The sequence below is a fragment of the Fukomys damarensis genome, unplaced genomic scaffold, assembly GCF_012274545.1.
Source record: "Fukomys damarensis isolate Sample0158 unplaced genomic scaffold, DMR_v1.0_HiC HiC_scaffold_22, whole genome shotgun sequence".
Classification (NCBI taxonomy): domain Eukaryota; kingdom Metazoa; phylum Chordata; class Mammalia; order Rodentia; family Bathyergidae; genus Fukomys; species Fukomys damarensis.
In genome coordinates, this window is record NW_022900934.1 from 12790309 (window position 1) to 12812957 (window position 22649).

Sequence of the window (22649 nt, forward strand, 5' to 3'; positions counted from 1 at the left end):
ATGACTTCGGGCTTCTTTCCACTTTACCACACCACCTCTTATCAGTTGACAGATAAAGATGAGGAAAGTTCTCCCGTGGCAAGGAGCCCTCTGAAACACTTCTCAGCCTTTTGGCTAAGATCAAGTGTAGCAAGGAGCCCTCTGAAGGTGCCTGCTCTTGTCCCCAACCCTGCACTTCCATGCCACTGGTCCCACCAGCCTAGAGCTGACTTGGAAGCCACCTGTGTCAACACTTTGCCTCCTACGGCTCTTCCTTATGAGGTCATTTGGTGGTGGCAGAAAAGCAACTGGGAATGAGTGAAGAGAAAAAAGGAATTTGACTTGTGTCCCTAAGAGTCCAAGAATGAGGAAGCCGACTTAGAAAGACAATAGTGCACACTATCTGAAAGAGAAAGAGGAAATTGAGCCTGACATAACCCAGAGGCGGATTTTTCTCCTGGGGTTAACTGGGTCCATGTCTCAAATGTTTGTGGGTTTTTTGTTTTGTTTTTGTACCAGGGATCCAACTCAGAACCTTGCGCTTGTGAGGCAGGCAGTGGCACCACTGAGCTAAAGCCCCAGCCCTCATGTTTCAAAAGTTGTCAGGACCAAGTGCCTTTCCGTTACAGAGTCACCCTTTTTGTGTGTTGGCTTCCTTCTCACTCCAAGAGGCAAGATGGCGCCAGGGTCCCACATCATCACACCAGAATGATTTGGAGTTGGCCAGTTAGAAAAAGCAGTGCCTCTTCCTGACCAGTCAGGATACAGCACCAGGATACTCTGACCAATCACGGAGGTAGAAGAGATGGGAGGCTCTGATTGGTTCAGGACTGATCACATGTTCTAGTGAACTGGAGCCTAATTTAAATTATGGTCCAGGGGTGGGGAGAAGAGGATTCCTAAATGGAAACTAGCAGCTGTATCGGAAAGTAAAGTGAGAGAATGTTGAGTGGCTCACACCCAGTAAATAACCCAACATTGGCCACTCACTATTCTGTTGTTCAGAAACTTTCCCGAGTAAACTGTTTTGTCCTCACAACTCTGCACAGTGAATGCTGCTGTCACCACTTTGTAGATGAGGTCTTAGGCCGTAGGAAGCCAAGTCATCTGCCAACATCTAGTAAGTGTTGGAGCTGAGGATCAAAGCCAGGTGTTCTGGTGCACAGCCCAGCCCAGCCCCGCTGCTGTTCCCTGCTGCGTTTCCCTCAAGTACAGATTGGTCTGTCCACTTGCCTCATCCACTCTGTTAGCTGCAAGAGAGCAGATCTTTGTCTGGTGTTTTCCCCGATAATGAACCCGTGCCGGGCATCTAGGTGGTGTGCAGATATTTTGAGTGTATACGTTTTTGAATGACCTCTCGACCATCTCCTTACCAAACATGCGGAACATTTTGATGCTCAGCTCCCAGAGAATATATTGTTTCCAAACTTGCACTGAGTTCTGGGTGTGTCCTACAACCCCATCCCAACAGTTTTCTCTCCTGTTCTCAGCCCTCAGCTTCCCTGAAATCTTTCACTGGCAGCTTTTGCTGTGTTGACTGCATGTATTGCCAGCTTCATGAGGGCAAGGACTTTTCCTGCTCTTTTATCCACGGCGCCAAGAACTGTGCCTGGCACAGAGGAGTCTGCAGTGTCCTGTTTGCATTGACAGTTGTGTCAACACCTGGGTTGCTAAGCCCTGAATTCTGGCCTGCTGTATACCCTCTCCTTCTGCCCAGTTTCTAGTCCAGATCCTGAGGCCTATCTGACCTTTACTTCCCTCTGAAGGAGCCTTCTCTTGTTCCTGGGCCTGCTCTTGCGAACTGGCTTCGTTCTGTCCCTCCAGCTGGAATTCTGTAATCTGGCACAGAGACCACCCTCCCAATGGGCAGCCTGCTCAGAGGAAGGTGACTGGGAGAGACTGTGGCGTGCTCCTGTCCTGCCTGACGGCCCTAGAGAGGAGAGAGCCGGAGAAAACCTGCAGCCAGGAAGAAGCAGGATGCCAGGGAGTGGAAGGTTTGATAGGTGTGTGTGTGTGTGTGTGTGTGTGTGTGTGTGTATCTGTGTGTATCTGGAAACTTCCCAGCCGTGAGGCTAGGACCACACGTTCCCACCCCTCCGGCTCAGCCTCTCCCATCCCCTCTGCCTGCTGTTGGCTCAGCTTCCTTCTTTCCTTGCCTGGAGCACCTGTCCTCCGCCCTCTCCTTCAGGATTTCTACATCCTGTGGGTTCTCAGCACTTGGCTCCTCAGGCCTCTCAACTCTGGTGCCCTAAGTACTTTCTAGGTAGCCCCGTCTAACTCCCACAGGCCAGCTGTTCCCCTTTCTTCTGTTTGTGCGGCACACTTAAACTCAGGGCCTTTCCAACTGCGCGTAGAGTGTGGGCCTGGGGTCAGAATGTCAGCTCAGGCTCTGCCATGCTGGTTCTGTCTTTTCAACCTGGGGCCCCGCAGGAAGCAGATGGTACCCTCTAGCAAAGGCACAAGCAGTGCATAGAAAATGTGTGATGCCAATCCCTGGCTGGGCTGTGGCGGACTATGTGCTGGGATCGGGATCGGAAGTTGTGGTTAGTGCCCAGCGTCCTGCCAGAGAGGGCACCTTGGAAGTGCCCAGCTTCTCCAGCCCTCCTAACTCTGCCTTCAGCATGCACAGTGGCTCAGTCCTGCAACACCAGCATCCGCTCTTGGGTATTCAGTTGGCACTTGCCACCAGCATGAAATTCACCCACTCCCAGGACCCACAGTAACCTTTCGACAGTCTCTGGGGCACCCTCTCATTGGCCAGACCTGGATCACGTGTCTGTGTCTGGGCCAATCACTGGAGCTACAGAAATGGGGTGTGCTGATTGGCTCTACCTGGGTAACGTGGCCCACCCCACAGTCTAGCGATGCAAGGGGGAAGCCTTTAAGTCTAATGAGGGGCTTTACCAGGAGCAGGGAGGGAGAAAATTCTTTGTCACATCTATAAATATTTTGAGTGCCTGCTATGTCTCATGTACTGGTTTAAATGATGGGGATACAAAAATGAACAAAGCTAAAAAATATCTGCCTTTATTTATTTATTTCCCAGTACTGTGGATCAAACTCTGGCCCTTGCGCTTGCGAGGCAGGCATTGGAACCACTGAACTAAATAAATCCCCAGCCCCTATCTATGCCTTTAGGGAGGTGATGTTCTGGTAAAGAGACGACACAAATAAGTAAAACAGCCAGTTGCTGGAGGTGGTAAACGCTACCAAAGAGGGCAGAGGCTTTAGTTTCAATGTGCAAAGGTAGAATCTGAGCAGAGATTAGAAGGAGGTAAGGAAGGGGCCACGAAGATACTGTATCTGTATCTGTATGAAGGCTCCAGGCAGAGAGAACAGCAAGTGCAAAGGTCCTGGGGTGGGGCCCACCGAGCATGTCCACAGGGTAATGCAGAGTCCACATGCCTAGAGCCAGGTGAGAGAAGAGAAAGGAGAAAGGTCGGAGAGGTGACAAGGCAGATTGCATGGGATCTCAGTGGTCCTTTGGAGTGTTTGGAGGTTGTTGAAGGCCTTCAGTAGAGGAAGACGGGCTCTTGCTTTCGTTGGAACAGGATCCTTCTGGCTGCTTCACGAGAGGGAGGCTGTTACCACCACGTAGACAGGATTATCCTGCCTCACACACTCAAGGCTCTTAGTACTATCTGGGAGAAGATAGAGCTTGGTGGACAAGCACCCTGGAACACCTGAGGGGTCTTGGGTCGGCTGTGGGGCCCTGGCTCCCAGGCATCGCTGCCCACCCTGTGGCTCCTCCTTCCCCTCTCAGGAGTGTCCCCATCACCCGTGCCTGGCTGTGCTCTGCCCACTTCCTCCCCCGCACCCTCAGCTGCCTCATCCCAACCTCTCTGTGCCTTTTGTCAGATTTTGGGATCCTCGGCGGAAACAGCCCATCTGAGACTCTCCGGGCAGCGGGTGAGCTCCCAGCCACTTCCCACCCGTTGAGGTGGGCAGGACTGGAGGCCGGTGATCACCCCGAGACCCTCTCCCTGTCGATCGGCAGGTGGATCCGAAAGCAGAGCACTGTCTCTGCATGGCTGGGACATCAGGTGTGTCTGGAGACATCCTGCTGGGCTGGGGCCCCTCTCCAAGTCCTGTGAGAACACACAGGACAAAGGGGAGGCATTGGATGGACCTTCAGAGAGCCAGGGGGACAGGCAGCGTCCGTGGTGTGGGCCCGGTGCTAATCAGCAGTACTACACGATTCATCACAGACTCTCACCACAGCCACTTGGAATGTTTTACCAAGAAGGGAACAAAGAATGCAGAATCCCTGGTGTCATTTTTAATTGATTCCTTGGGCATCCGGAGAAAGGCTGGCATGAGGCCAGCATGAGTCTGAGCCAGGGGAATTCATCAAAAATCGACCCACTGATGACTTGATCTGATGGAATAATTAGCTCCTGTTACCCTGCGCCCTGGTTGCAGAGCTCTGACTCCATCCGCAGGAAGGAAGGGCGTCCTTTTGGCAAGTGAGACCCGAGGGAGGAGGGGAGCTCAAAGATCCAGGGGGAGGGAGCCAGGCCCGGAACCCAGAAGCCCAGCTGGTGGTGTTCTGACTCCATCCCCGCTGGCCCCGAGCTCCCACCACAGCCCGTATCTTCCAGGTCCCTTTACCCACACAGTAGAGCCTAGAGCCAAGAAGACCCTCAGAGAACACCTGGCTACCTGCTGCTTTATTTGGCAAAGGAAGAAACTGAATCCAGGGTGTTTGTTGGATGTCCCCCCAAAGCCTCATGCAGTCATAGGTGGGGCTTTTTCAGAGTGGCTGGATCCAGTGTGTGGTTGATTCACGGTGCAGTGCTAGGATTAAGCGTGAGAGATTGTTAACTCAGTCCCCTGATGGACTTGGCACTGCCCTAATCCCTGTAGCCTGGATACAATATAAGGGACAGAAAGTCCATCTTCTCTCTCGCTTGCTTTGCTACCTTCTGCCCGCCATGCACAGCTTCTCTTTTGCGGTGGAGCCAGCTGACTATGGATTGAAACCTCTACAAACTGAGCTAAATAAACCTTTCCCCTTTAACTTTGGGTGGTGGGTATTTTGTCTCAGCAGTGAGACAAGAGTAGCGCAATACTCCTAGGAACTCGCTCCCAGGTCTGTCCAGCAGGCCAGGTCCAGGCAGGTGAGTGTGAGCCCTTCTCTGCCATGGGATTGTGGGGAAGTGATGGTAACTGGGCCTTGGCTTCCCCATCTGTTAAATGGGTTTGATGCCGACAGGTAAACAATGGGGGGACACCTGTAAAATGCTCAGGGCGCTCTGGAAGCATGGGCTGTTCTTGGTTCTAGCGTGGGGGGCAGGCCTTGGGAATCCCCTTGCGGTGTTACCCTCTCAGTGTGGCTGTGTAGCTGGAGAACGTGGCCCTGGGCACATCCGCAGCGCCAAGTGCAAAGCACCCCGCGGGGGAGGGGGCGCCCGTCGTCAGGGTGGCGCTCAGACCTAGGAGGTGGCCCGGGCCTTTCTCCCAGCAGCCCTCAGCGCCTCCCTTTCCCAGCCTGCCCCAGGGGCCGGGCTTCCCGCCTTGCGCAGACAGTGGGGCTGCCTGGGCCCGGCTTTGACACTTTATGAGATTACCTTCCAGGGAAGGGATGTCCGTTTTCCATCTATGCTTGGGTGGGTAGAATGTTTTATCCTTCAAAACTGCGTCTGTAGTTTTGTTTTCAAATAAGACCTTTTAAAGAAATGTTTTAAGCAAACAGTCATCAAAGGGCGGCAGAAGGGAGGGACGCTGCCTGAGTGGCGGAAGCTGGGAGCCCATTGTGGGGTGAGGAGTTGGCACGGGCTTCTCTGGGCCGGGCGGACGGTGCTGGAGCTTATTTTCCTCCGCTGTGGAATGAATGGGATGATGCTGCCTGCTGCAGGGGTCGACATGGGGCCTAAAACAGACCCTGCGTGGAGCGACCACGACCCCATGCTGCGGGGCCGACGCTCCTTTGATCTTTCACACCCAGCTTGCAGCTGAGGAAACTGAGGCACAGAAGTTAAGTTCGTTACCCGAAGTCACTCTGGAAGGGATTCCAGAGAACATCTGTGGTACCAAGCAGGTAGCCCCTCCAGCAGCAGCATTAGCAGCGCAGGTGGTGGCCAGCAGAGACTGAAAAGGGAACCACGTGTCCCCTCCATACCCGCGGGGGTGGGGCTTATCCCTTTGGTGGACACACTGCCCTGGGCTGTGGCTCTCAGTCGCCCTGTCGCAGGTCCCAGGTGCGGAGAGGTGCTGTTGTGGGAGGGACGTAGGAGGAGGCCATCCTGGGCAGCCTCACACTGCACCTGGGCCTGGGCCAGGACCCTGAGTGAGGCAGACCAGGTCCTCCAGAGACAAAGGAAGAGGCAGCACCCAGGAGCCACCAGCAGAGAGGAGCCATTATGACCTGGGCCTGGGGCAGGAGAGGCAGAGGCTCCTGGCCGGGGTGAGCTGGAGCCAGGAGGCCGACAGCAGCTCTGGCCATAGGCAGGGAGGCAGGGCTGCTGTGGAGCTACTGCATGCTGGGGAGGGAGCAGCTGTCTCCTGCTCAGTGATCGACCCTCATCAGCGAGGGGGTCTCTCTAGCTGTCGTTCTCCCCCCCAGGTGGAGAGTGGGGTGGGGTGGTGGGGAGAACCTCAGCAGCTGTTGTGTCCCCAAGACAGAGGACGAGGCAGCACAACCCCCTGCAGGACCCAGAGCCCAGGCTTTGTGGCCCAGATGCCTTCAGGCTACAGTGACCCACCCTGACATCCTGACTCCTTAGCAGACCACAGAGTGCAGGGTGACACAGAGACCGGCTGGGCCAACACCTGCTGTCTGCCTCCCCTGCCCCACCTAGACTTGAGGCCCAGTCTGACCTAGGGACAAGGGGATGACCGAGGTCACAGAAGAGTGTGACAGTTCTCCCTTGCTCTTTCAGCCCTCCATTTTCTCTCAGTCATTTTATTTCTTCTGCAACTTAAAACTGATAGAACGCTATTTGTCCAGCTCTGAGATCTGTTGCCAAGTGGCTTTGATATGCCTTCGTGTGGACTGAGTTCTTACAATGGCCGTTGCCCCCTCTTTTATCCATGGGGAAACTAAGACTCCTACCTGGCTTGTCAGGGAGACCAAGGCCAGGTGGCCCTTCCGGCCTGGGATCCACACCTCAGTGACCATCCACTGCCCCAGGCCACACAGAAGCAAGCTGGCAAGAATGTCCCTGTCTCCTTGGACCAGCCACCCCTTCTCCTCGGCTGTGGGATCGGTCTGTTGAGTGGAGCGGGGTAGCATTCAGAGCTGGGCTGGCCACTGACTTGGGTCTGAGCTGCCACCCACACATTAAGCTGTCCCCGGGGAGAGTTCAGAGGGGCCCAGAGGCTTCCCTGCCAGTCTGCCCTACACCCGTGCCCGTCCTGTGTCTGCCTGCGGAGCCCTGAGCAGGACGTCCACCGTGACCCGTCTTTGCCTTCTCTAGGTCACGAGCCAGGAGAAGGGGACGGATCGGATCCCTGAGGCACAGCGTCAAACTCCACACCCCGGGAGGACCGCTGGATCAGCCGAAAGCTAGGATGGCCCCCCCTAGCCTGCTGCTCTGCCTGCTGTCCGCGATGGTCTTCTCCCTGCTGGGCGGGGGCTCGGCATTCCTGTCCCACCACCGCCTCAAGGGCCGCTTCCAGAGGGACCGCAGGAACATCCGGCCCAACATCATCCTGGTGCTGACCGACGACCAGGACGTGGAGCTGGGTAAGTGTCCTGACCCACAGGGCATCTCCGGGCTCTGCCTGAGGCAGGGCAGCCGTGGAGACCCGAGAGCTTGCTTCTGGGTGCTTTTAATCCAGCTCCCACTTGAGGTACACACACAAGGGGGTTTGGAGCTGATCCTCAAGGCGAAGGGGTCTCTAGTCAACTGATGCAGAACCGTTCCTGAATTTCCCCAAAGTCTCAAAGAGAAGAGAGGCTCTGTGGATCTCTCCTTCCTGGGCCACTGTCTAAACCATCCTCTGAGGCCTCCCCTCCTTGGCAGCACTGGGAGGGGACCCCAGAAATGGAGCCCACGGGATTGGGGTCTCCCAGCCAGACCTGCTGCCCCCAGGGTCAGACCCCCGTGTCCTCACTCGCTCATGTCCCAGTTGAAACTGTCTTTCTCTTGATCATGTCTTCTCACTCCTTAATTTTCTGATTCTATGGGTCCCCTTTCTCCACTGAGACCCTACATTACTGCTATCCTACAGAAATACTCCGGGCCTCTGTGTGCACCAGGTCCACACCCAAACTGTGCATTGAAAATAGAGGGGAAATTTTTGTTTGTCTGTTGTGTGTTTGTTTTTGTTTTATACTGGGGATCGAACTTGCAAGGCAGGCGGCAAAACCACTAAGTTAAATCCCCAACCCAGAGGGGAAATTTTTCAACTATACTAAACATATACGGACCTTTTTCATTGTCATTATTCCCTGAACAATACAGACTAGCCCTGCCATCTGCATTTTCCTACTCCTATAAATTAGGCTTCCCTTCTTACCATCAGTACTACCCTGTGGTATGAAAATCCAGAGAAAAGTGTTCTAAGCAGAAAGAGCAACGTGTGCAAGGTCCTGAGACGGGACCAAGAAGCCCAACGTGGCTGGAGCCTGGGGAAGTGAAGTAAAACGCAAGACTGGATAGGGGTGTGGAGAGCTCAGCGGTGCTGGGGAGCCGTGGTAAGGACCACAGATCATTGATCAGGTGAGGGCTGGGCCCTTTGCTTCTGTCCTCTCTCATAGGACGATAGAATATTATTGATGGCAACTTGATTCTGTCTTTTTAGCTACCCAGTGAAAGGTTCTTTATATAAAACCCAGTCACTCCTTGCAATGATTTGTATTAATGATCACAAGTATAGCTTTTTCTCGGGTAGCTTATCAGCGTGAAAGGAATTTGCAGCCAGGAAGCAACCAGAGCCCTGAGCCTTTATCGACAATTTGACACATATGATCCCTGTCTCCCGGCAGCCGTCAGAATGAGGTGCATTTGATAACCATGGGGAGTCTGCAGACTGTGGCCGTGAGCACGTGAGTTTTGTTTCTGGCAGAATTTCTCAGACAGTATTTGTATGCAGCTGCTGGACCTCAGAGCCCCTTGATCTCACCTTGCGAGGCCCCTTAAGCTGTTTTGTTGTGATGCTGGGGAATCCAAGATGCCCCGGATGACCATCCAGCCATTAGGCAGCTCTGTATAACCCAGCGTGTGGGGTGCTGGGGGTGCACAGGAACCACCCTCTGGGGTACGGGCCGTGCATGGCAAGGGGGGCCGGGAGCCAACTGGCCTGGCGGAGCAGAGCCCGGGGCCCAGAGTGAGGAAATGGACAGAGCAGGGTCTTGGACAGAGGAGCACTGCAGCTGTACCTTGGTCCCTGCGGGTCCCTCCTGCCCTTACACTGAGACGGAGTGGCCGGGAGGCAGAGCAGAGGCCGCGGAGCCCACAGGAGGCCAGAACGGTAACTGGGCTGCCTGTGGAAGCTCAGAGCAGGTGGAGCAGCGAGCCAGGGGGACACCTGAGGCCCTGGCAGCTGTGTGTGTTAAGTTTACAGGCGGATGGATTGGAGGTAGAGCAAAGAGAAGAGTCAGGGCAGCCCCTGGATCTGGGGCCCGCGTCCTCAGATGGTGAGTAAGTGCCCGCACCCCACGGCAGAATCTGCCTGCAGTTTACTTGTGGGACTCTTCATAAAACCAACAGAATAAGCGAAGAGAAGGGAAGGCGCTGTAGGTGTGATAAGGACGGAGAAAAAGACAAGAAAGGGAAACCATGGCTGACTTACAATACAGCGGCTCGTTCTCTGGGCTTTATCAGTAAAGGAACCAAGGCATGGAGAAGTTAAGCCACTTGTCTAAGGTTGCAGTATGTGGTTAAACAGGATTTGAATCCAGAACCCATAGTCTTAACTACCTTTACTCTTAACCAGTTCCTGGGATGGGCATTGAGCTATTTCCAGTCACTGGCATATTTGTTCATTTTCCACTGTTACAAATTCTGTTGTTGGGACTATCTTTTCTCCATGTCTTTGCACCCATGAGTGACTGTTTCGCAAAGATAAATTCCAGGAAGCAATGTGGAATTAGAGCCCTTGTGTTTTGTGGCATGTGAGCTCCATGGCACAGACCGGTGCCTGCCCGTCCTCCTCTCCAGAACAGAACCAGGCCCTCCCCGCTCAGCAGACCTGGCTTTTGAAGCAGGCTGAGCTTCCTCAGGAGGTGAGGGGTGGGCAGGGGTAGCAGGGGGCTGATGGGCTTTTTATAAACCACTAGACAGACCCAGATCAATAATTCATGTTCCAAAAAAGCCCAGCGCATTATCTCACAGTCTGCCACAATTGGCAAGCAGAGGGTGGTCCTAAAAAATTCATCATCTGCTATTTTCTGCTCATCCGTGCGGCAGCTCTGCCAGTCCTCCAGGCTGCAGCGTCTCTGCTGAGACAGTCCAGGCCTCCTCCAGCCCCAGCGTGGAGGGCAGCCGTCCATCCTAGTTAGGTCTGAGCCGGAGGCCTGGCGCAGGGTGCACTGGGAGAGGGCCGGTCCTGCCTCTCCCCTGCAGGGCTGGGGGCGGGGCCGTGGCAGGAACGGTCCTTCTCCTCTACTGGTGTGCATTTGACCCCCTGGACTTGCTTGGAAGTGTTGCATGCCCAGGGGAACTTTTCCTGCGGCATCTTAGTCAGTGAGTGGCCCAAGCGGATGGTAGAGTTGTGCAGCATTCAGGGAAATCCTTGAGTTTGGATCAGCCTGGGAGACCAGTGGACCATGGCTGCTGTTTTTCCAACCTGGGCAACAAGAAAGGAGAAGCCTAGAAGGTGAGGTCCTGTTTCACTACAACCTTTGGTCAGGGAGACCAGGACACTGGGGACTCGGCCAGGTTTGCTGCTTTAATTTGACCCAGACCAACCTGGGGCTGGGCGGCTGAGCCCCAGGAGACATGCATGGTCCCGGCCTGCAGCACAGGTCTCTCTGCAACCCCCAGATTCTGGAGACACTGTCACCAGGCTCGCTCCCTCCAGCTCCAGAGTTACCTACCGGAGCTCCCGAGGTGCCTCATCGGCCGGCTGGTGACTGAGCTCACGCCCTGGGCCAGCTGCTCTGCACAGGACGCACGCATGTGTGGGCTCCAGGTGGCAGTGGACTTGTGCCCGAGGGCACGGGTACAGCCAGACTCCAGGCCCCAGAATGCCAGGCGCTGCTCTGCTGCTCATTCTCCTGAGGGCCCTTGCCAGGGGCAAATAAGGTGTCTTTGGGGGGCTCCTGTAGATGGTCAGAATTCACTTGTTCCCCCCGAAACTGGATGAACCATGGAGAAAAATGTTTCACCATGAATTCACCATGAATTCAAAAGGAATTCTGCCGTCTTCCAGTGTGAATAAATACTTCAGGGAGGATATGGGTGAGTGCTGAGCAGCTCCTGGCTGGACTCAAATCCTTCTTCTGCCACTGACTGTGTGGCCTTGGGAAAGTTACACTCCGTGCCTCCACTTGCTCATTATAAATAGAAGGTGACGGTGTGTCTTCCCGCTCTTCTCCGGGTGTACTGGACACGAGGCGTGTTGTGTGCGGTCATTTGCACTCACTCGGATGGCCGAAGCCGCCTCCTCCAGCGCCGCCCCCTGCACTGCTAGGTTTAAGGGTGAGTTTGCCATGTGCATCTCGTAGCCCCGAACAGTGGGGTCACCACAGTCCCCGCCCAGCCAGCATGGGTGGGGTGAGCTGGTCAGGCCTGGGCAGCGCTGCCAGGACCATGAACTTGGGTTTGTGTGCTCTCCCCACCCCCCGCCCCCGAGTCTGCCGCGACTGTTCCGCTGCTGTGGCACCGGCCCTGGGGAAGAGCTGTGCATCGTGGGTGGCAGAGTAGATGTGAAACCGTGAGTTCCAGCCCTCTCTGCCAGCCTAGATATTTCTCCATGACAAGTGACTTCTCGAAACTGAAGCAGGATTGAGCGAACAAAAAAATGAAAGGGACTTCACTCGAACATGTGGAAAGTTCAAGTATAGTTTGAGTTTCAAGTGCGGCGGATCCGGGAGGGTCACCTTTGGATGTGATCTGTCTTTGAATCTCCCCATCTGCTTTCCTCCAAGTCGGCTCTGTCCTTGGGCTGGCTCACCACATGGCTCTCTGGCATCGCCAGGCCTGTGCAGGGGCAGGGGTCGTCTCCTCGGGTGCCAAGGAGTGTCCCCAAAGTGAGTCTGAGCTTGATGTTCTCTGGAATGCCTGGTCCTCCGTGAGCTGCTCAGAGGGGTGAAAGCCAGTACTCGGCCGTCCTGGATCATTCCACACCCCTGCTGCCCCGTGCACCATGAGGACGGCGTGGGCCAGACGTGGGTCCCTGCAGGGAAACGGGAGCCGCCCCAGAGGTGCTGGCAGAGTGACTGGTGGGTGCAACACCCAGAAGATGCTCGTGCCTTGTGGCGTCTCTGCAGCAGCGGACACTCTCAGTGCTCAGTGTGATGCAGCGACAGACAGATGAGATCTCCGCTTCCGTGGAGCTTATGTTACAGTGCAGGAATTAACACACAAGATGTAGAAAGTGTGTAGTGCACACGAGAGTGAAAAGTGGTGAGGGTGGTTTGGGCAAGGAGAGGGGTGCAGAGAGGAAGAGTTGTGGCAGCATAGGGTGGCCTCGAGCCAGAAGCCAGGGCAGAGTGGCAGAGAAGGGTGAGCCAGGGCTCGGGAGGACAGAGGTCTGAGCAGGAGGTGGGGTCCGCTGGGCTGCGCAGGGAAGGGGAGTACTCCTCCAAGCAAGGTGGCCTGCAGTGGAGGACACTAGGCGGAGGAGGGCCGTGGCCCGATTTTGGTTCCCCTCAGGCTGCTCACTGGAGGCTGTGCTTATTAGGCGGTCCAGGCGCAGGCTGCTGGGGACTCCGACATGAGGAGAGGTGGGGTGCAGCGTGGGTTGCACGACTGAGCTCTGGCTGAGCTTCAGAGCGGCGAGGATGACTCTCTGACTCTGACCTTTGGCCTGGAACCCCAGCAAGGTGACCTTGCTACGCTTGCTTGCAAGTGGGGAAGCCTGGGCCTGAGGTGGTGTAGGTGACCTGGGAGGAGCAGAGCTGAGGGGAGCCGCAGCGTGGAGCCCCACGCTGCAGACCCGTTGATAGCCAGGGAGTGGACTCAAAACTTCAGGCTGAGCGCTCCTCTCCTCAGGGGCCAGTTGGCTGGCGGCCCAGGTTCCAGCACCGGCTCGGGTGACTTCCAGCTCCCAGCATTCCTGCTGCCTGCGCTCACTCGAAGGAGAAAACGTGTGTGAGCAGGTTATCTCGGGGGGAGATAGCCTTCTTCCGACCCACCCTGCTGTTCTACTTGCCAAGCACATTCCTGTTTTTTTTTTTTCTTTAAACCTCATTTCAGCAACACTTGGGGAATCACTCGACTTCTGAAAGGAAAGTATGATATCAGGGTTAGGTTTGGCTGCTTGGAAAGGAAGATAGACAGTAACGGTTGTTTATGCAAGATAGAGTGTTACTTCTTGCTCACATAAAATTATCTGGAGCTGGTTAGTTCAGGATTGTTACCATGACTTCAAGGTTATCAGGGACCCAAAACTCTCTCTGTCTGTGTCTGCTTTGTCATATTTGCTGTGTAGTTTTCATCTTCAAGGTCACCTTGTGCTTCAGAATGGCAGCTAGAGCTCCAGCCTTCACAGGCACATTCCAGACAACAGGAAAGAGGAAGCAGAAGAGCAAAAGGGGTGGCCCTTCAGATGAAGTAGGCACTCTTTGAGGACCTCGCCCCACAAGGCACGTGCAAGATGGACAGGAGTTATTTAGCCACGTGAGCTCAAGCAAGGAGCATGGGCACATGTGCATTTGGATTGCTTGGGGGGCTTATCCGTGCTTTGCTGAGTGTGGGATAGTGTGGTTCCCCCAAGACTAGGTGCTGATGTGGGGCCAACCCCACATCACTCAACACTGAGGTCATGATGAGAGCCAGTGGCTGCTGCGACCCAGAGACAGAGCCACCAGGCACGGGGCTACCCTGTGGACACCAGGGGGAGGCAGATGAGGATTCCAGGGCCTACCTCACTTCCCCTGCCACCAACCTGCAGGTGCCTCCCCTGGATAAAGCCAGGGGTGCAGGGCTGCCCTGGGAACAGAGGAGATCCTGTGGGCCAGACGGAGGGCTGCAGGCGCTGTCTCTAGCCAGGTGCACTGAAGAGTCAAAGCAGGACCTGGGAGGGAGAACAGGAAACACGCAAGCTACCTGGGGCCTCAGCCACTCCAGAGATGAGGAGCAAGGGGCCCCGCAAGGGGTGGCATAGTGTGTCTGTGTCACCACTGAGATCTGCAGGTGGAAAGTGGGGAAGGAGCCTCAAGGCAGGACAGCTGGTGCAAGAGCCCTGTGGCAGAGACAGGCCCAAGGAGGCCTGGTGGGGGCAGCAGGACCTGGGGAATAAAGGGCAGAGGGACAGGGCTGTGGGCAGAGAGGACGGGAGTTGCACAGATCCAGGTGAGCTGCAAGAAGACTTGGACTTCACACAAAGCACTTGGAAAGTACCTGAGCTGGCCAGGTACACGGGACTCACCCTGGCTGCTGGTGCAGAGGGGTGGCCTGGGGCCAAGAGCAGAAACAGGCAGAGCAGTATCAAGGGCGGTGGTCAGTGGCCCCGATTCTGTTATGAAGCTCTCACAGGCCAAAAGTGGAACAGGTGACACCGTGTGCAGAGACCGGATGGGAGGAGCGACAGGGCTTTGACCTGGGATGGACATGAAGCTGCCTTGCAGGCCGGTGGCTGGGAGCCCAGCCCCTTAAAAGCAGGACAATACCTGGAACCCTACCTTATTGAGTAATCACTAAGGGCCACAGTGTGGGGTCAGGAGCAGGGCCTCTGGGTGGGTTTCCTCAGGGAGGAAGAGACCAACAGCTGCTGAGTTGCCCCTGTCACCATGTGCCACCCCCACCCCCAGGCCCCTTGGCCTCCACTGGAACCACAGCATCTGTTTCCTCCCAGAAGCCTCTGCAGCCAGGGTCAACAGAGGGTGGCAGAGAAGAAAGTAACAGTGCTCTCCCCAGCCGAGCCCATTAGTGACATCTGAGGCTGCCTCCCCCGCCTCTGCTAATTGGTCTTGGGTTGTGGACCAAATCTGAGCTTTGGTTTTCATAGCTGAAGCCAGCCATAGCATCTGACTTCATCGTGCAACAGCCGAGAGGGAACCTCATCTGGGAATGTGGCGTGGTGACTCTGGACCCTGACGGGCTCAGCAGCAGCAGCGAGTGTGGCATTAACCACAGGTCCCCTCTGCCCGGGTGTGGCCTCTGATGGCTGCCGTTTGTCCCCAAGCATTCCTCTTGGCCCTTGCTGGAGATGAAACTGTTCGGGGACAGTCCTGTCCCTTACAGTGGCCTTTAAATCGGTGGCAGGTGGCAGGAGGCCCACACACAGATCCCACTGCATTGTGAACATCCAGGGACATTTGAGGGGCTGCCCGGTGAGTTCCAGCCTGGCGAGCCACCCCAGAGCTCCCAAGATGGCGCAGGACACAGGCGCTTCCCCGCCCTGGGCAGAGCTCAGGCCTTTTGTGCTTCCCCGCCCAGCAAAGGCTCTGTTGGGCTTGGACCCAAACCTGCTGCCTCTCTCCCTCTGTGGTACCCACGTTGTCTGCCATGGTGGAACAGTCCCTTCCTAGCTGGATTCAGCTGGAGAAGAATCAGCCAGGGGCTGCAGACTCCTGGGCGCTGTGTGCTTCCACCTCAGCCCGCTGTTTGTCGGCCAGGAGCAGGTGGGCCTGGCTGGCCCTTCTCACTTGGGCCGTGCTCGGGCCCATCCACCTGCAGGCCCATCCACCTGCAGGCCCATCCGCAACACAGTTTTTAACATTTTTTAAGCAAAGCAAGAAAGGTGGATCGATGTAAAAATCTGATTAAAGAAAGAAGTTAGCAATTCATTCAAATTTTTAAATACTTTTGGGGAAGCAGGGTTCTACCAGGAAGGCTTCATGTGTAAAGTCTGTGTTAGACTAGATTTGGGAACTACAATCATTGAATCGTTTCAAAGCTAACGTGAATTAAGTGCTTTCTCTATGCCAAACATAAAATTTTAAACTTTACATATATTTTTCCCAATTAAAATTCAGAACAGGGGTTGGGCCGGGGATTTACCTCAGCGCTTCGGTGGCCTGCCTTGCAAGCGCAATGACCCGAGTTCAATCCCCGGTACCAAAAAAAATTCAGAACAGGGCTGGGGATTTCACTCAGTGGTTCTAGCGCCTGCCCCGCAAGCACAAGAGCCTGAGTTCAAACCCTGGTATCAAAAAATATAGTTCAGAACAAACCTGAAGAAGAGGTGCTCTTTTTCTCCCTGCCTTGCAGATGAGGAAACTGAGGTGCAAGGGGGTTAAATCACTTAAGATCTACAGGAAGCAGAAAGATCAGAATTCAAACTCCATCCTCTCACCTCTAGAACCCTTGCCATCCTGCTGGGTATGGTGACACAGTGCCCCAGAACTGTCCTAGAATTTCATAGTCAAATGACCTCATACCTAAAGTTACCTGTGTGCTGTTATAATGGGGAAATTGAGGCCTGAGGAAAGTAGGTGGCTCAAGCAGCCTGCACCTCATTCTTTGGTCTCCTGCTTTGGTGTTCTTTAGTACCAAAGTCCACAGGTGGTTCAGCCTAGAGCTGAAGTGTGCATGCGTGCGCGCACATGTGTGTGAAATACACACATCCATATTTCAGCAGCTGATCCCCTCAATGTACAAATCCAAGCAGGCAAAGAGAAGGTGGGTCTGAGCTGGAAGTGTCATGTCCCCTTTCCCCTAACCTGCCACTGCCAGGTGGCCTGAACATACTGCTCCTCCACCCAGGAAAAAAGAAAAGCACAGCTTGGGGCCCCTGAGCAGACCCAGGTCGGGGGTGGCCGGTAGAGTGTGTGCCTGCCCAGAGAGTGGCCTATGTGCTGGTCATCATAGAAACCCGAAGCATTGCCTTCTTCCCCTGCATCCCAGGCCCTGCCTCATACCAGATGGAGTCCTCAGGCAGGGCCAGGCACAAGGTCTTGCCTGCTCCTAGTTTCCTAGGAACACGTGGTCCTCTTTGCTCCATTTTAATAGAGCAATGGACTCAAGATGACTTCTGCCTCCTCCTCAACTCTGTAGACAGAGAAACAGTGCATGTGTGGCCCAGGAATGAGGGGCACCCAGCTTGAAGCTCATGGGCTGACAGGGTTTGTGGTGAGTGGGGAGCCCCAGGCCCCTCCAAGAGGTGGCTGCTTCCCAGCACCGGCTGATGATGCCAGGAGGGAACATGCACCCAGTGCAGGCAGATTTCTCAATTTTTTTTTTAAGAAGCTAGAAAGAATTTTTATGGAAAATCCAGAGCTATCTTCCCCTTAGGCCCAGCAGGAGCAGTGCTGGGGACCCATAATACTTTTAGGGGGGGGTCTATGAACATGTCTGGAATTCTTTTAAAATAAGTACAAAAAGAAAATTTAAGGTGGGAGGAAAGGTTTTGATATTAATATATTCATTTTTATACCAGCGTGGTCATGAAGTATAGCTTTTAATGCTTTTCAGAGGAAGGAGCTCATGAATGCAAAGATGCCAAGTGCCCTCCAAAGTCAGGACAGGGCACTAGAAAAATGTGCTACTTTTCAAAGCATAAGCAAGTAATTGCATTCCTCAACCCTGAGATTCCCTACTGTGAGAGCAGGGCCGCCTGCAGCCTTCAGATCGTGACCTCTCGTGTAGCCCTTCAAAGGCACCGTAATCTCCACAGAGGCCAGAGGCTGTGCTAGAACATTCTGTGCCAGGTTATCTGTCCCCAGATAAAAGCTGTAGGTGGGAAGCCACAAGCAGCGGGAGCCCTCGCCATTAGCCCCTTTGTAGTCGCTTCTCCTTGAGCCAAACAGCCCTACTTGAAGATTTTCAAATACTTCAAAGCAGAGAACGCCCTGGACTCTTCTCATCCACCCCTCACATGCACAAGGTACCATCGCAGTCTGTGAGTCTCCTGGGAACATTTTCTCTTCGTTCACTCATGTGAGTCAGGAAAAGCAGTACAAAGCAAGAGAGAGAGAGGATAGAGTGACTTTAATCAGCCCGACTCAGAGAGGAGCTGTTTACGGAGCCTTGGACAAAGCAGGAGATTGAGTCGGCTGGGGAGCAGCAGGTGCAAAGGTCCTGCTGCAGGGGTGTGCTTGGAGCATTCTAGGAGCAGGAGGGAGGAGAGTGTGACTGGCAGAAGCAGATGGGAGCAAGAAAGAGGGGTAGGGGCTGCATCAGGGAGGCAAGAGTTTCTGGATCCCTCAGGGCCTTCTAGGCCAAAGGGAGGACTTTGGCTTTTCTGCTGTGTAAGAAGGAGCCGGCTGGCTGGCAAGTGGAGACCACAGCAAGAAGGCGGAATGGAAACAGGACCACTTAGGAGTCAACTGCAGAGATCCAGGCAAGAGATGAGGGTTAAATAGATTCCTGTCGATACCCCAAGTTTACCGGCTCCAGTTCTATTTCTCCCCTTGTCCCAAACTGCCTCCCACTACTTCCCCAAGGAGGCCCTCCCACCGCAGACTATTCACCTACAATTTTAAGGAAAAATAGGAAGCCATCATCTCATTAGCTGTTGATCAAAAGCAGTGCCTCCTATGCCCAAGTGGGGGCCACAGGAGTCTGTCCCATGGGGCCACAGTGTGTACCCGATCCCAGCGGCACCAGTGCTGGGCCAGGAAGTGGACACGAACCACCTGAGCCCTGGGAAGGGTATGAAGTGGGTCACATCCTGAATCTTGAAAGTCACGGACACCTTCCAAGTCCCCATGGATAATGGTGCTTCTGACTCAGGCCACAGACGAGCAAACTGGGCCAGGTATAGCTCAGTGGTGAGGCTTAAGCCTCACCTAGTGTGAGGTCCTGTGTTCCATCCCAAGCAATGAAAAAAGGAGCTAATTAATTCAGCATTCCCTTGGACACTGGCAAGGCAGGAGACCCTCTTACATGGCAGGTCAACACTGATTTTCCTATTGACAGACTCGCTGTATCATGCATCCAAAAATATGCTAAGTCCGTAATCGCATGCAGGTACTTGGATAGAGAGGAAAGGTGGTTTTTGTTTGTTTGTTTGTTTGTTTCAAGTCACTTAAAAGTACCAAAGAATAAGATAGTTGCCACACTGAGAGGCCCCAAAAGCAGTCACGAACGGTGCGGGCAGCCGAGTGCCATGGTTTCTGCCCTGGAGTTTAAGTCCATGGATAGGGGTGAGGTAGGTGGGGTCCCCTGGTAGGCAGAGTCAGAGAGAGGTGTCAGGGAGACCTCACCCCCGGCCCAGGCTGGTGGGAAGGTTTGGTCACGGAAAGAAACCAGGCCTGTTTTTGTCTGCATGGCCCCAGATTTATGTTGGATAAAGTAAGTTTGGCTTGGCTGGCACGGCTTTGTTTGAAGTACTGAAAACTGGCCTTTCGATTTCTGCGTGGCTGTGTCTGCCAGGCCCTCCCTGCCATGAGAGCTGGTGTTTACATCAGGGCTGGAGCTGGCGGGGGCGTGATCACGTGTTTCTGTGTTACAGATGTGGCTTTACAGCGCCTGGTGGTTTTGCCCTTCTGATAAAGCAGGTCACTGTTTCCCAAGAGAGGCTCAGCACGCTGCCTGTGCACAGATGCTGCTGTCCCTCGGGACACTGTGGACCTGCGCTCCACGCGGGCTGACTCGGCCGAAAGCAGGAACACGCCTGCAGCGGACACACAGGGTGCTGCCGGCCAGGGCTCAGCAGTGAGGCCCCTCCCATGTGGGGAGGAAGTAGGACAAAGAGCTTTAAGACCTGGGTTTTGAGCCCATTAAAAACAAGAAATGCATGCCTGTCGCCTCGGCTACTCAGGAGGCTGAGGCAGGAAAATAGCCAGCCGGGGCAATTTAGCAAGACCTGGTCTCAGAATAAAAGAGACAGGATGTAGCTCAGTGGCAGAATGTTTGCCTGGCACATGTGAGGCCCTAGGTTCACTCTTCAGTGGCTAAAAAGAAGCAGCTCCAGAGCCTCTTTTCTTCCTGTCTGCACAGCATGCAGGTTACCTCCTCCCCAGCATTCTTCACCAGGTGGCACCGGCCTGCATTTCTGGAGAAGGCCTGGTGGGCAGGTGAGGGGCCAGCTTGTGTCCTTCCTACAATCCAGGGACGGTGCCATGCTGAGCGGCTATCAGCTGCACCTTTCTTTCCCTCATGGCTTGGGAACTAGAGGCAAGGAGTTGATTTTGCCTAGAGTGCCCAGGATTCGTGCATGCAAGAAATATTTATTGAGCACCTACTGTGTGCCTGGCATTGTTCCAGGCACTGGGGCTCACGAAGTAGAGCAGGGTCAGTAACCCTGGGCCTCAGAGCACTGATGTTCCAGGGCTGCAGGGACAAATCAAACAAGATAAATATAGGAATAAGTAAAAGTGTGTTGGGCAGTGAGTACAGAGTTGAAAATAAAAACAAGGAAGGGGTTAAGAAAGATTGAGGGTAGGGGAGTGAAATTTGGGACATGGTAGCCAAGGGAGGTGGCACAGGGAGGAGAGCCCATGAGTAAGGACAGGGTGGGGCAGGGCCAGCTTCGTGGCTGCAGGGGGACACTGCCGTGGGAGGAACAGCAAGTCACAGGCTCCGGGACAGAGAGGCCCCTGTGGCTGAGTGTGGGTGGGGGAGAGAGAGTCGCCTGCCCAGGGAGGAGCTGACAAGGTCTGATCTCGGATGTCCTTTTCCAAGAGGGACCCAGGCCCTACTGACAGGTTCCACATGGGAACTCAAGGAGTAGCCACAGTTACTGCTTAAGAAACCAGGGCCAGGGATTTAGCTCACTGGCACTGCACCTGCCTCGCAAGCGCAGGGTCCTGAGTTCAATCCCTGGTACTTAAAAAAACCCTAAGGACAGAGGAGGGTCTTCCAGAGGACAGGAAGGGATGGTCGTGAATTCCAGAGCTTGACTGGGTGGGCACCCAGGTGACCTGTGGACAGGCCTGGGTTGCCACTAGTGGTGTCTGCCAGAGTCTGGCTCCATCGCAGGCCACTTCACCATTCAGTGGGCCACCAGAGCTGTGTTGGCTCTGTTATATCAGTGTAATTTTATTTTTTGTTTAGTTTTTGTTTTTGTTTTGCGTTACTAGGGATCAAACTCAGGACCCTGCACTTGTGAGGCAGGCGGTGGCACCACTGAGCTAAATCCCCCGGCCCTAATTTCCTTTAAAAAAACAAAACCAAAACCAAAAAAAAAAGATTTCCGCTTCTTTAAAGGAGAAGGTAGGAGCCATAAATAGAAGGAAATTAAACCAAGCAATGACATCCAAGCAGATGCAGCCACTTACCTGGTGCTCAGGCTGCAGCTGGCCCTTTACCTGGATGGGAAAGGGAATCCTTTTCACACCACCGCCATCCCTGGTGTCTAGTGCTGGGACTGAGTGCCCAGCTGAAGACACCCCTGGGTCACCAAGGACTCCTGGACCTCAGTGAAGCCCAGCTGAGAGCACGGGGACTTCTCAAAGTTCCTTGGGTCATGGTCACTGCTTCTGCATGGTGAACCTGGACCATCTCATCCGCATGGAGCACAGTGCCTGCCTCCTCCTTGTTCTGAGTTCTCAGGCCATGCAGCGCAACCAGTCACTCAACAACCTGAGCTCCGTTCCCTCTTCTAGAAAATGGACCACAGAGCTGAGCGATACGAAACATTCAGCTAATGACGGCGAGACTGACGTGTGACACTGCCCTCCTCCCGGTCCCGGCTGCTTCGCTGTATGAGGAAGTTGTGGCACCAGCCCTCCGGGGCTTGGCAGGGACTGAGCGTGGTCCTGGTTGGTGTGAAACTGTAGGGCGTGCTGGGGAGTGTGGCAAACCCGAGAGCACGTGATCTGTTTACTGCAAAGGCCAACTTTTACAAGTCCCCTGTGTAGAACACTTAACACCCACTCGTGTATCTGTGGCCACGCCCAGCGTGGGCTCCTGCATTACATGGAAACCCAGTAGGGTGAGAGGCGTTTGTTTGGGAAGTCAGCAGGTATTTATTGATGGGTTGAGGGTGCAATAGTGAAGGAAGCGGCCCAGCTCCTGAGTTCTGGAGCTGTGCTAGGAGGGGCTGCACCTGGGACCTGAAACCCACGTGGCCCCTGAACCTCCTGGCCAAGGCCACCCGTGGATGCACTCGAGGGGACCGGCTTTGTGTCATGAACTGGGCAGGAATCCTCAGGTCTGTCATCAAGGCCACATGACCTCCTGAGAACTGTCTGGGGCCCAGCTGTGACTGGTAGACAACTGCAGGGTTCCTGCTGGATGGGAGGCCCCTTGAGTGGCCAGCACAGCCTACAAGGGAAGTACAGCAGGGCTTACCAGCCTTGGGCTGTCCTTCCGGTTCTGCTGAGGAGCATCTGCTGGTTAAGAGGGGCCGGCATGCACTTGTGCTGGAGGTGGTCGCAGAAGAGATTGGGCTGTGATAGACACGAACCAGTGGCCCTCCTCCTCTCGGAAGGTCAGCTGGCCCACTGTGGAGGGGACTTGGGCTTTTCGTGAATGATGAGTGCTACCAGCCAAAGCAAGTCTCAGGAAGAGGGCCGGACAGTGGCGAATGTAGAGGCCCCGGGCAGGGATGAGCATGGGGCAACGGGGAGACAGGAGGGCTGCGAAGGCCAACAGGTGAGCATGATGAAGTTGGGGGCGGGACAGGAAGTGGGGACACGGGGAGGGACTCTGGCCTCACTCTGAGTGAAGAGGAAGCTGCTGGATAGTTGTGCTCAAGGAGATATGAAGAGAGATGATCTGTTCGCCCCA

At 54.7% G+C, this 22649-nt stretch overlaps 1 protein-coding gene across 5 annotated transcripts in view; it reads left to right on the plus strand.

Moving 5' to 3' along the window:
• The window catches only part of Sulf2 (sulfatase 2), a 94375-nt gene that overhangs the window by 14971 nt on the left and 56755 nt on the right, over positions 1–22649 (plus strand). For 2 of the 5 annotated variants that reach the window (XM_019207765.2, XM_019207766.1), the window contains one exon: positions 7398–7666. In XM_019207765.2, the coding sequence (XP_019063310.1) occupies positions 7492–7666 (175 nt within the window). In that variant the 5' untranslated portion in view covers positions 7398–7491. Of the gene's footprint in view, positions 1–7397; positions 7667–10666; positions 10744–11122; positions 11328–22429; positions 22515–22649 lie in introns of those variants that run through there. The other 3 variants (XM_019207768.1, XM_019207767.2, XM_019207769.2) reach the window with 3 other exon arrangements.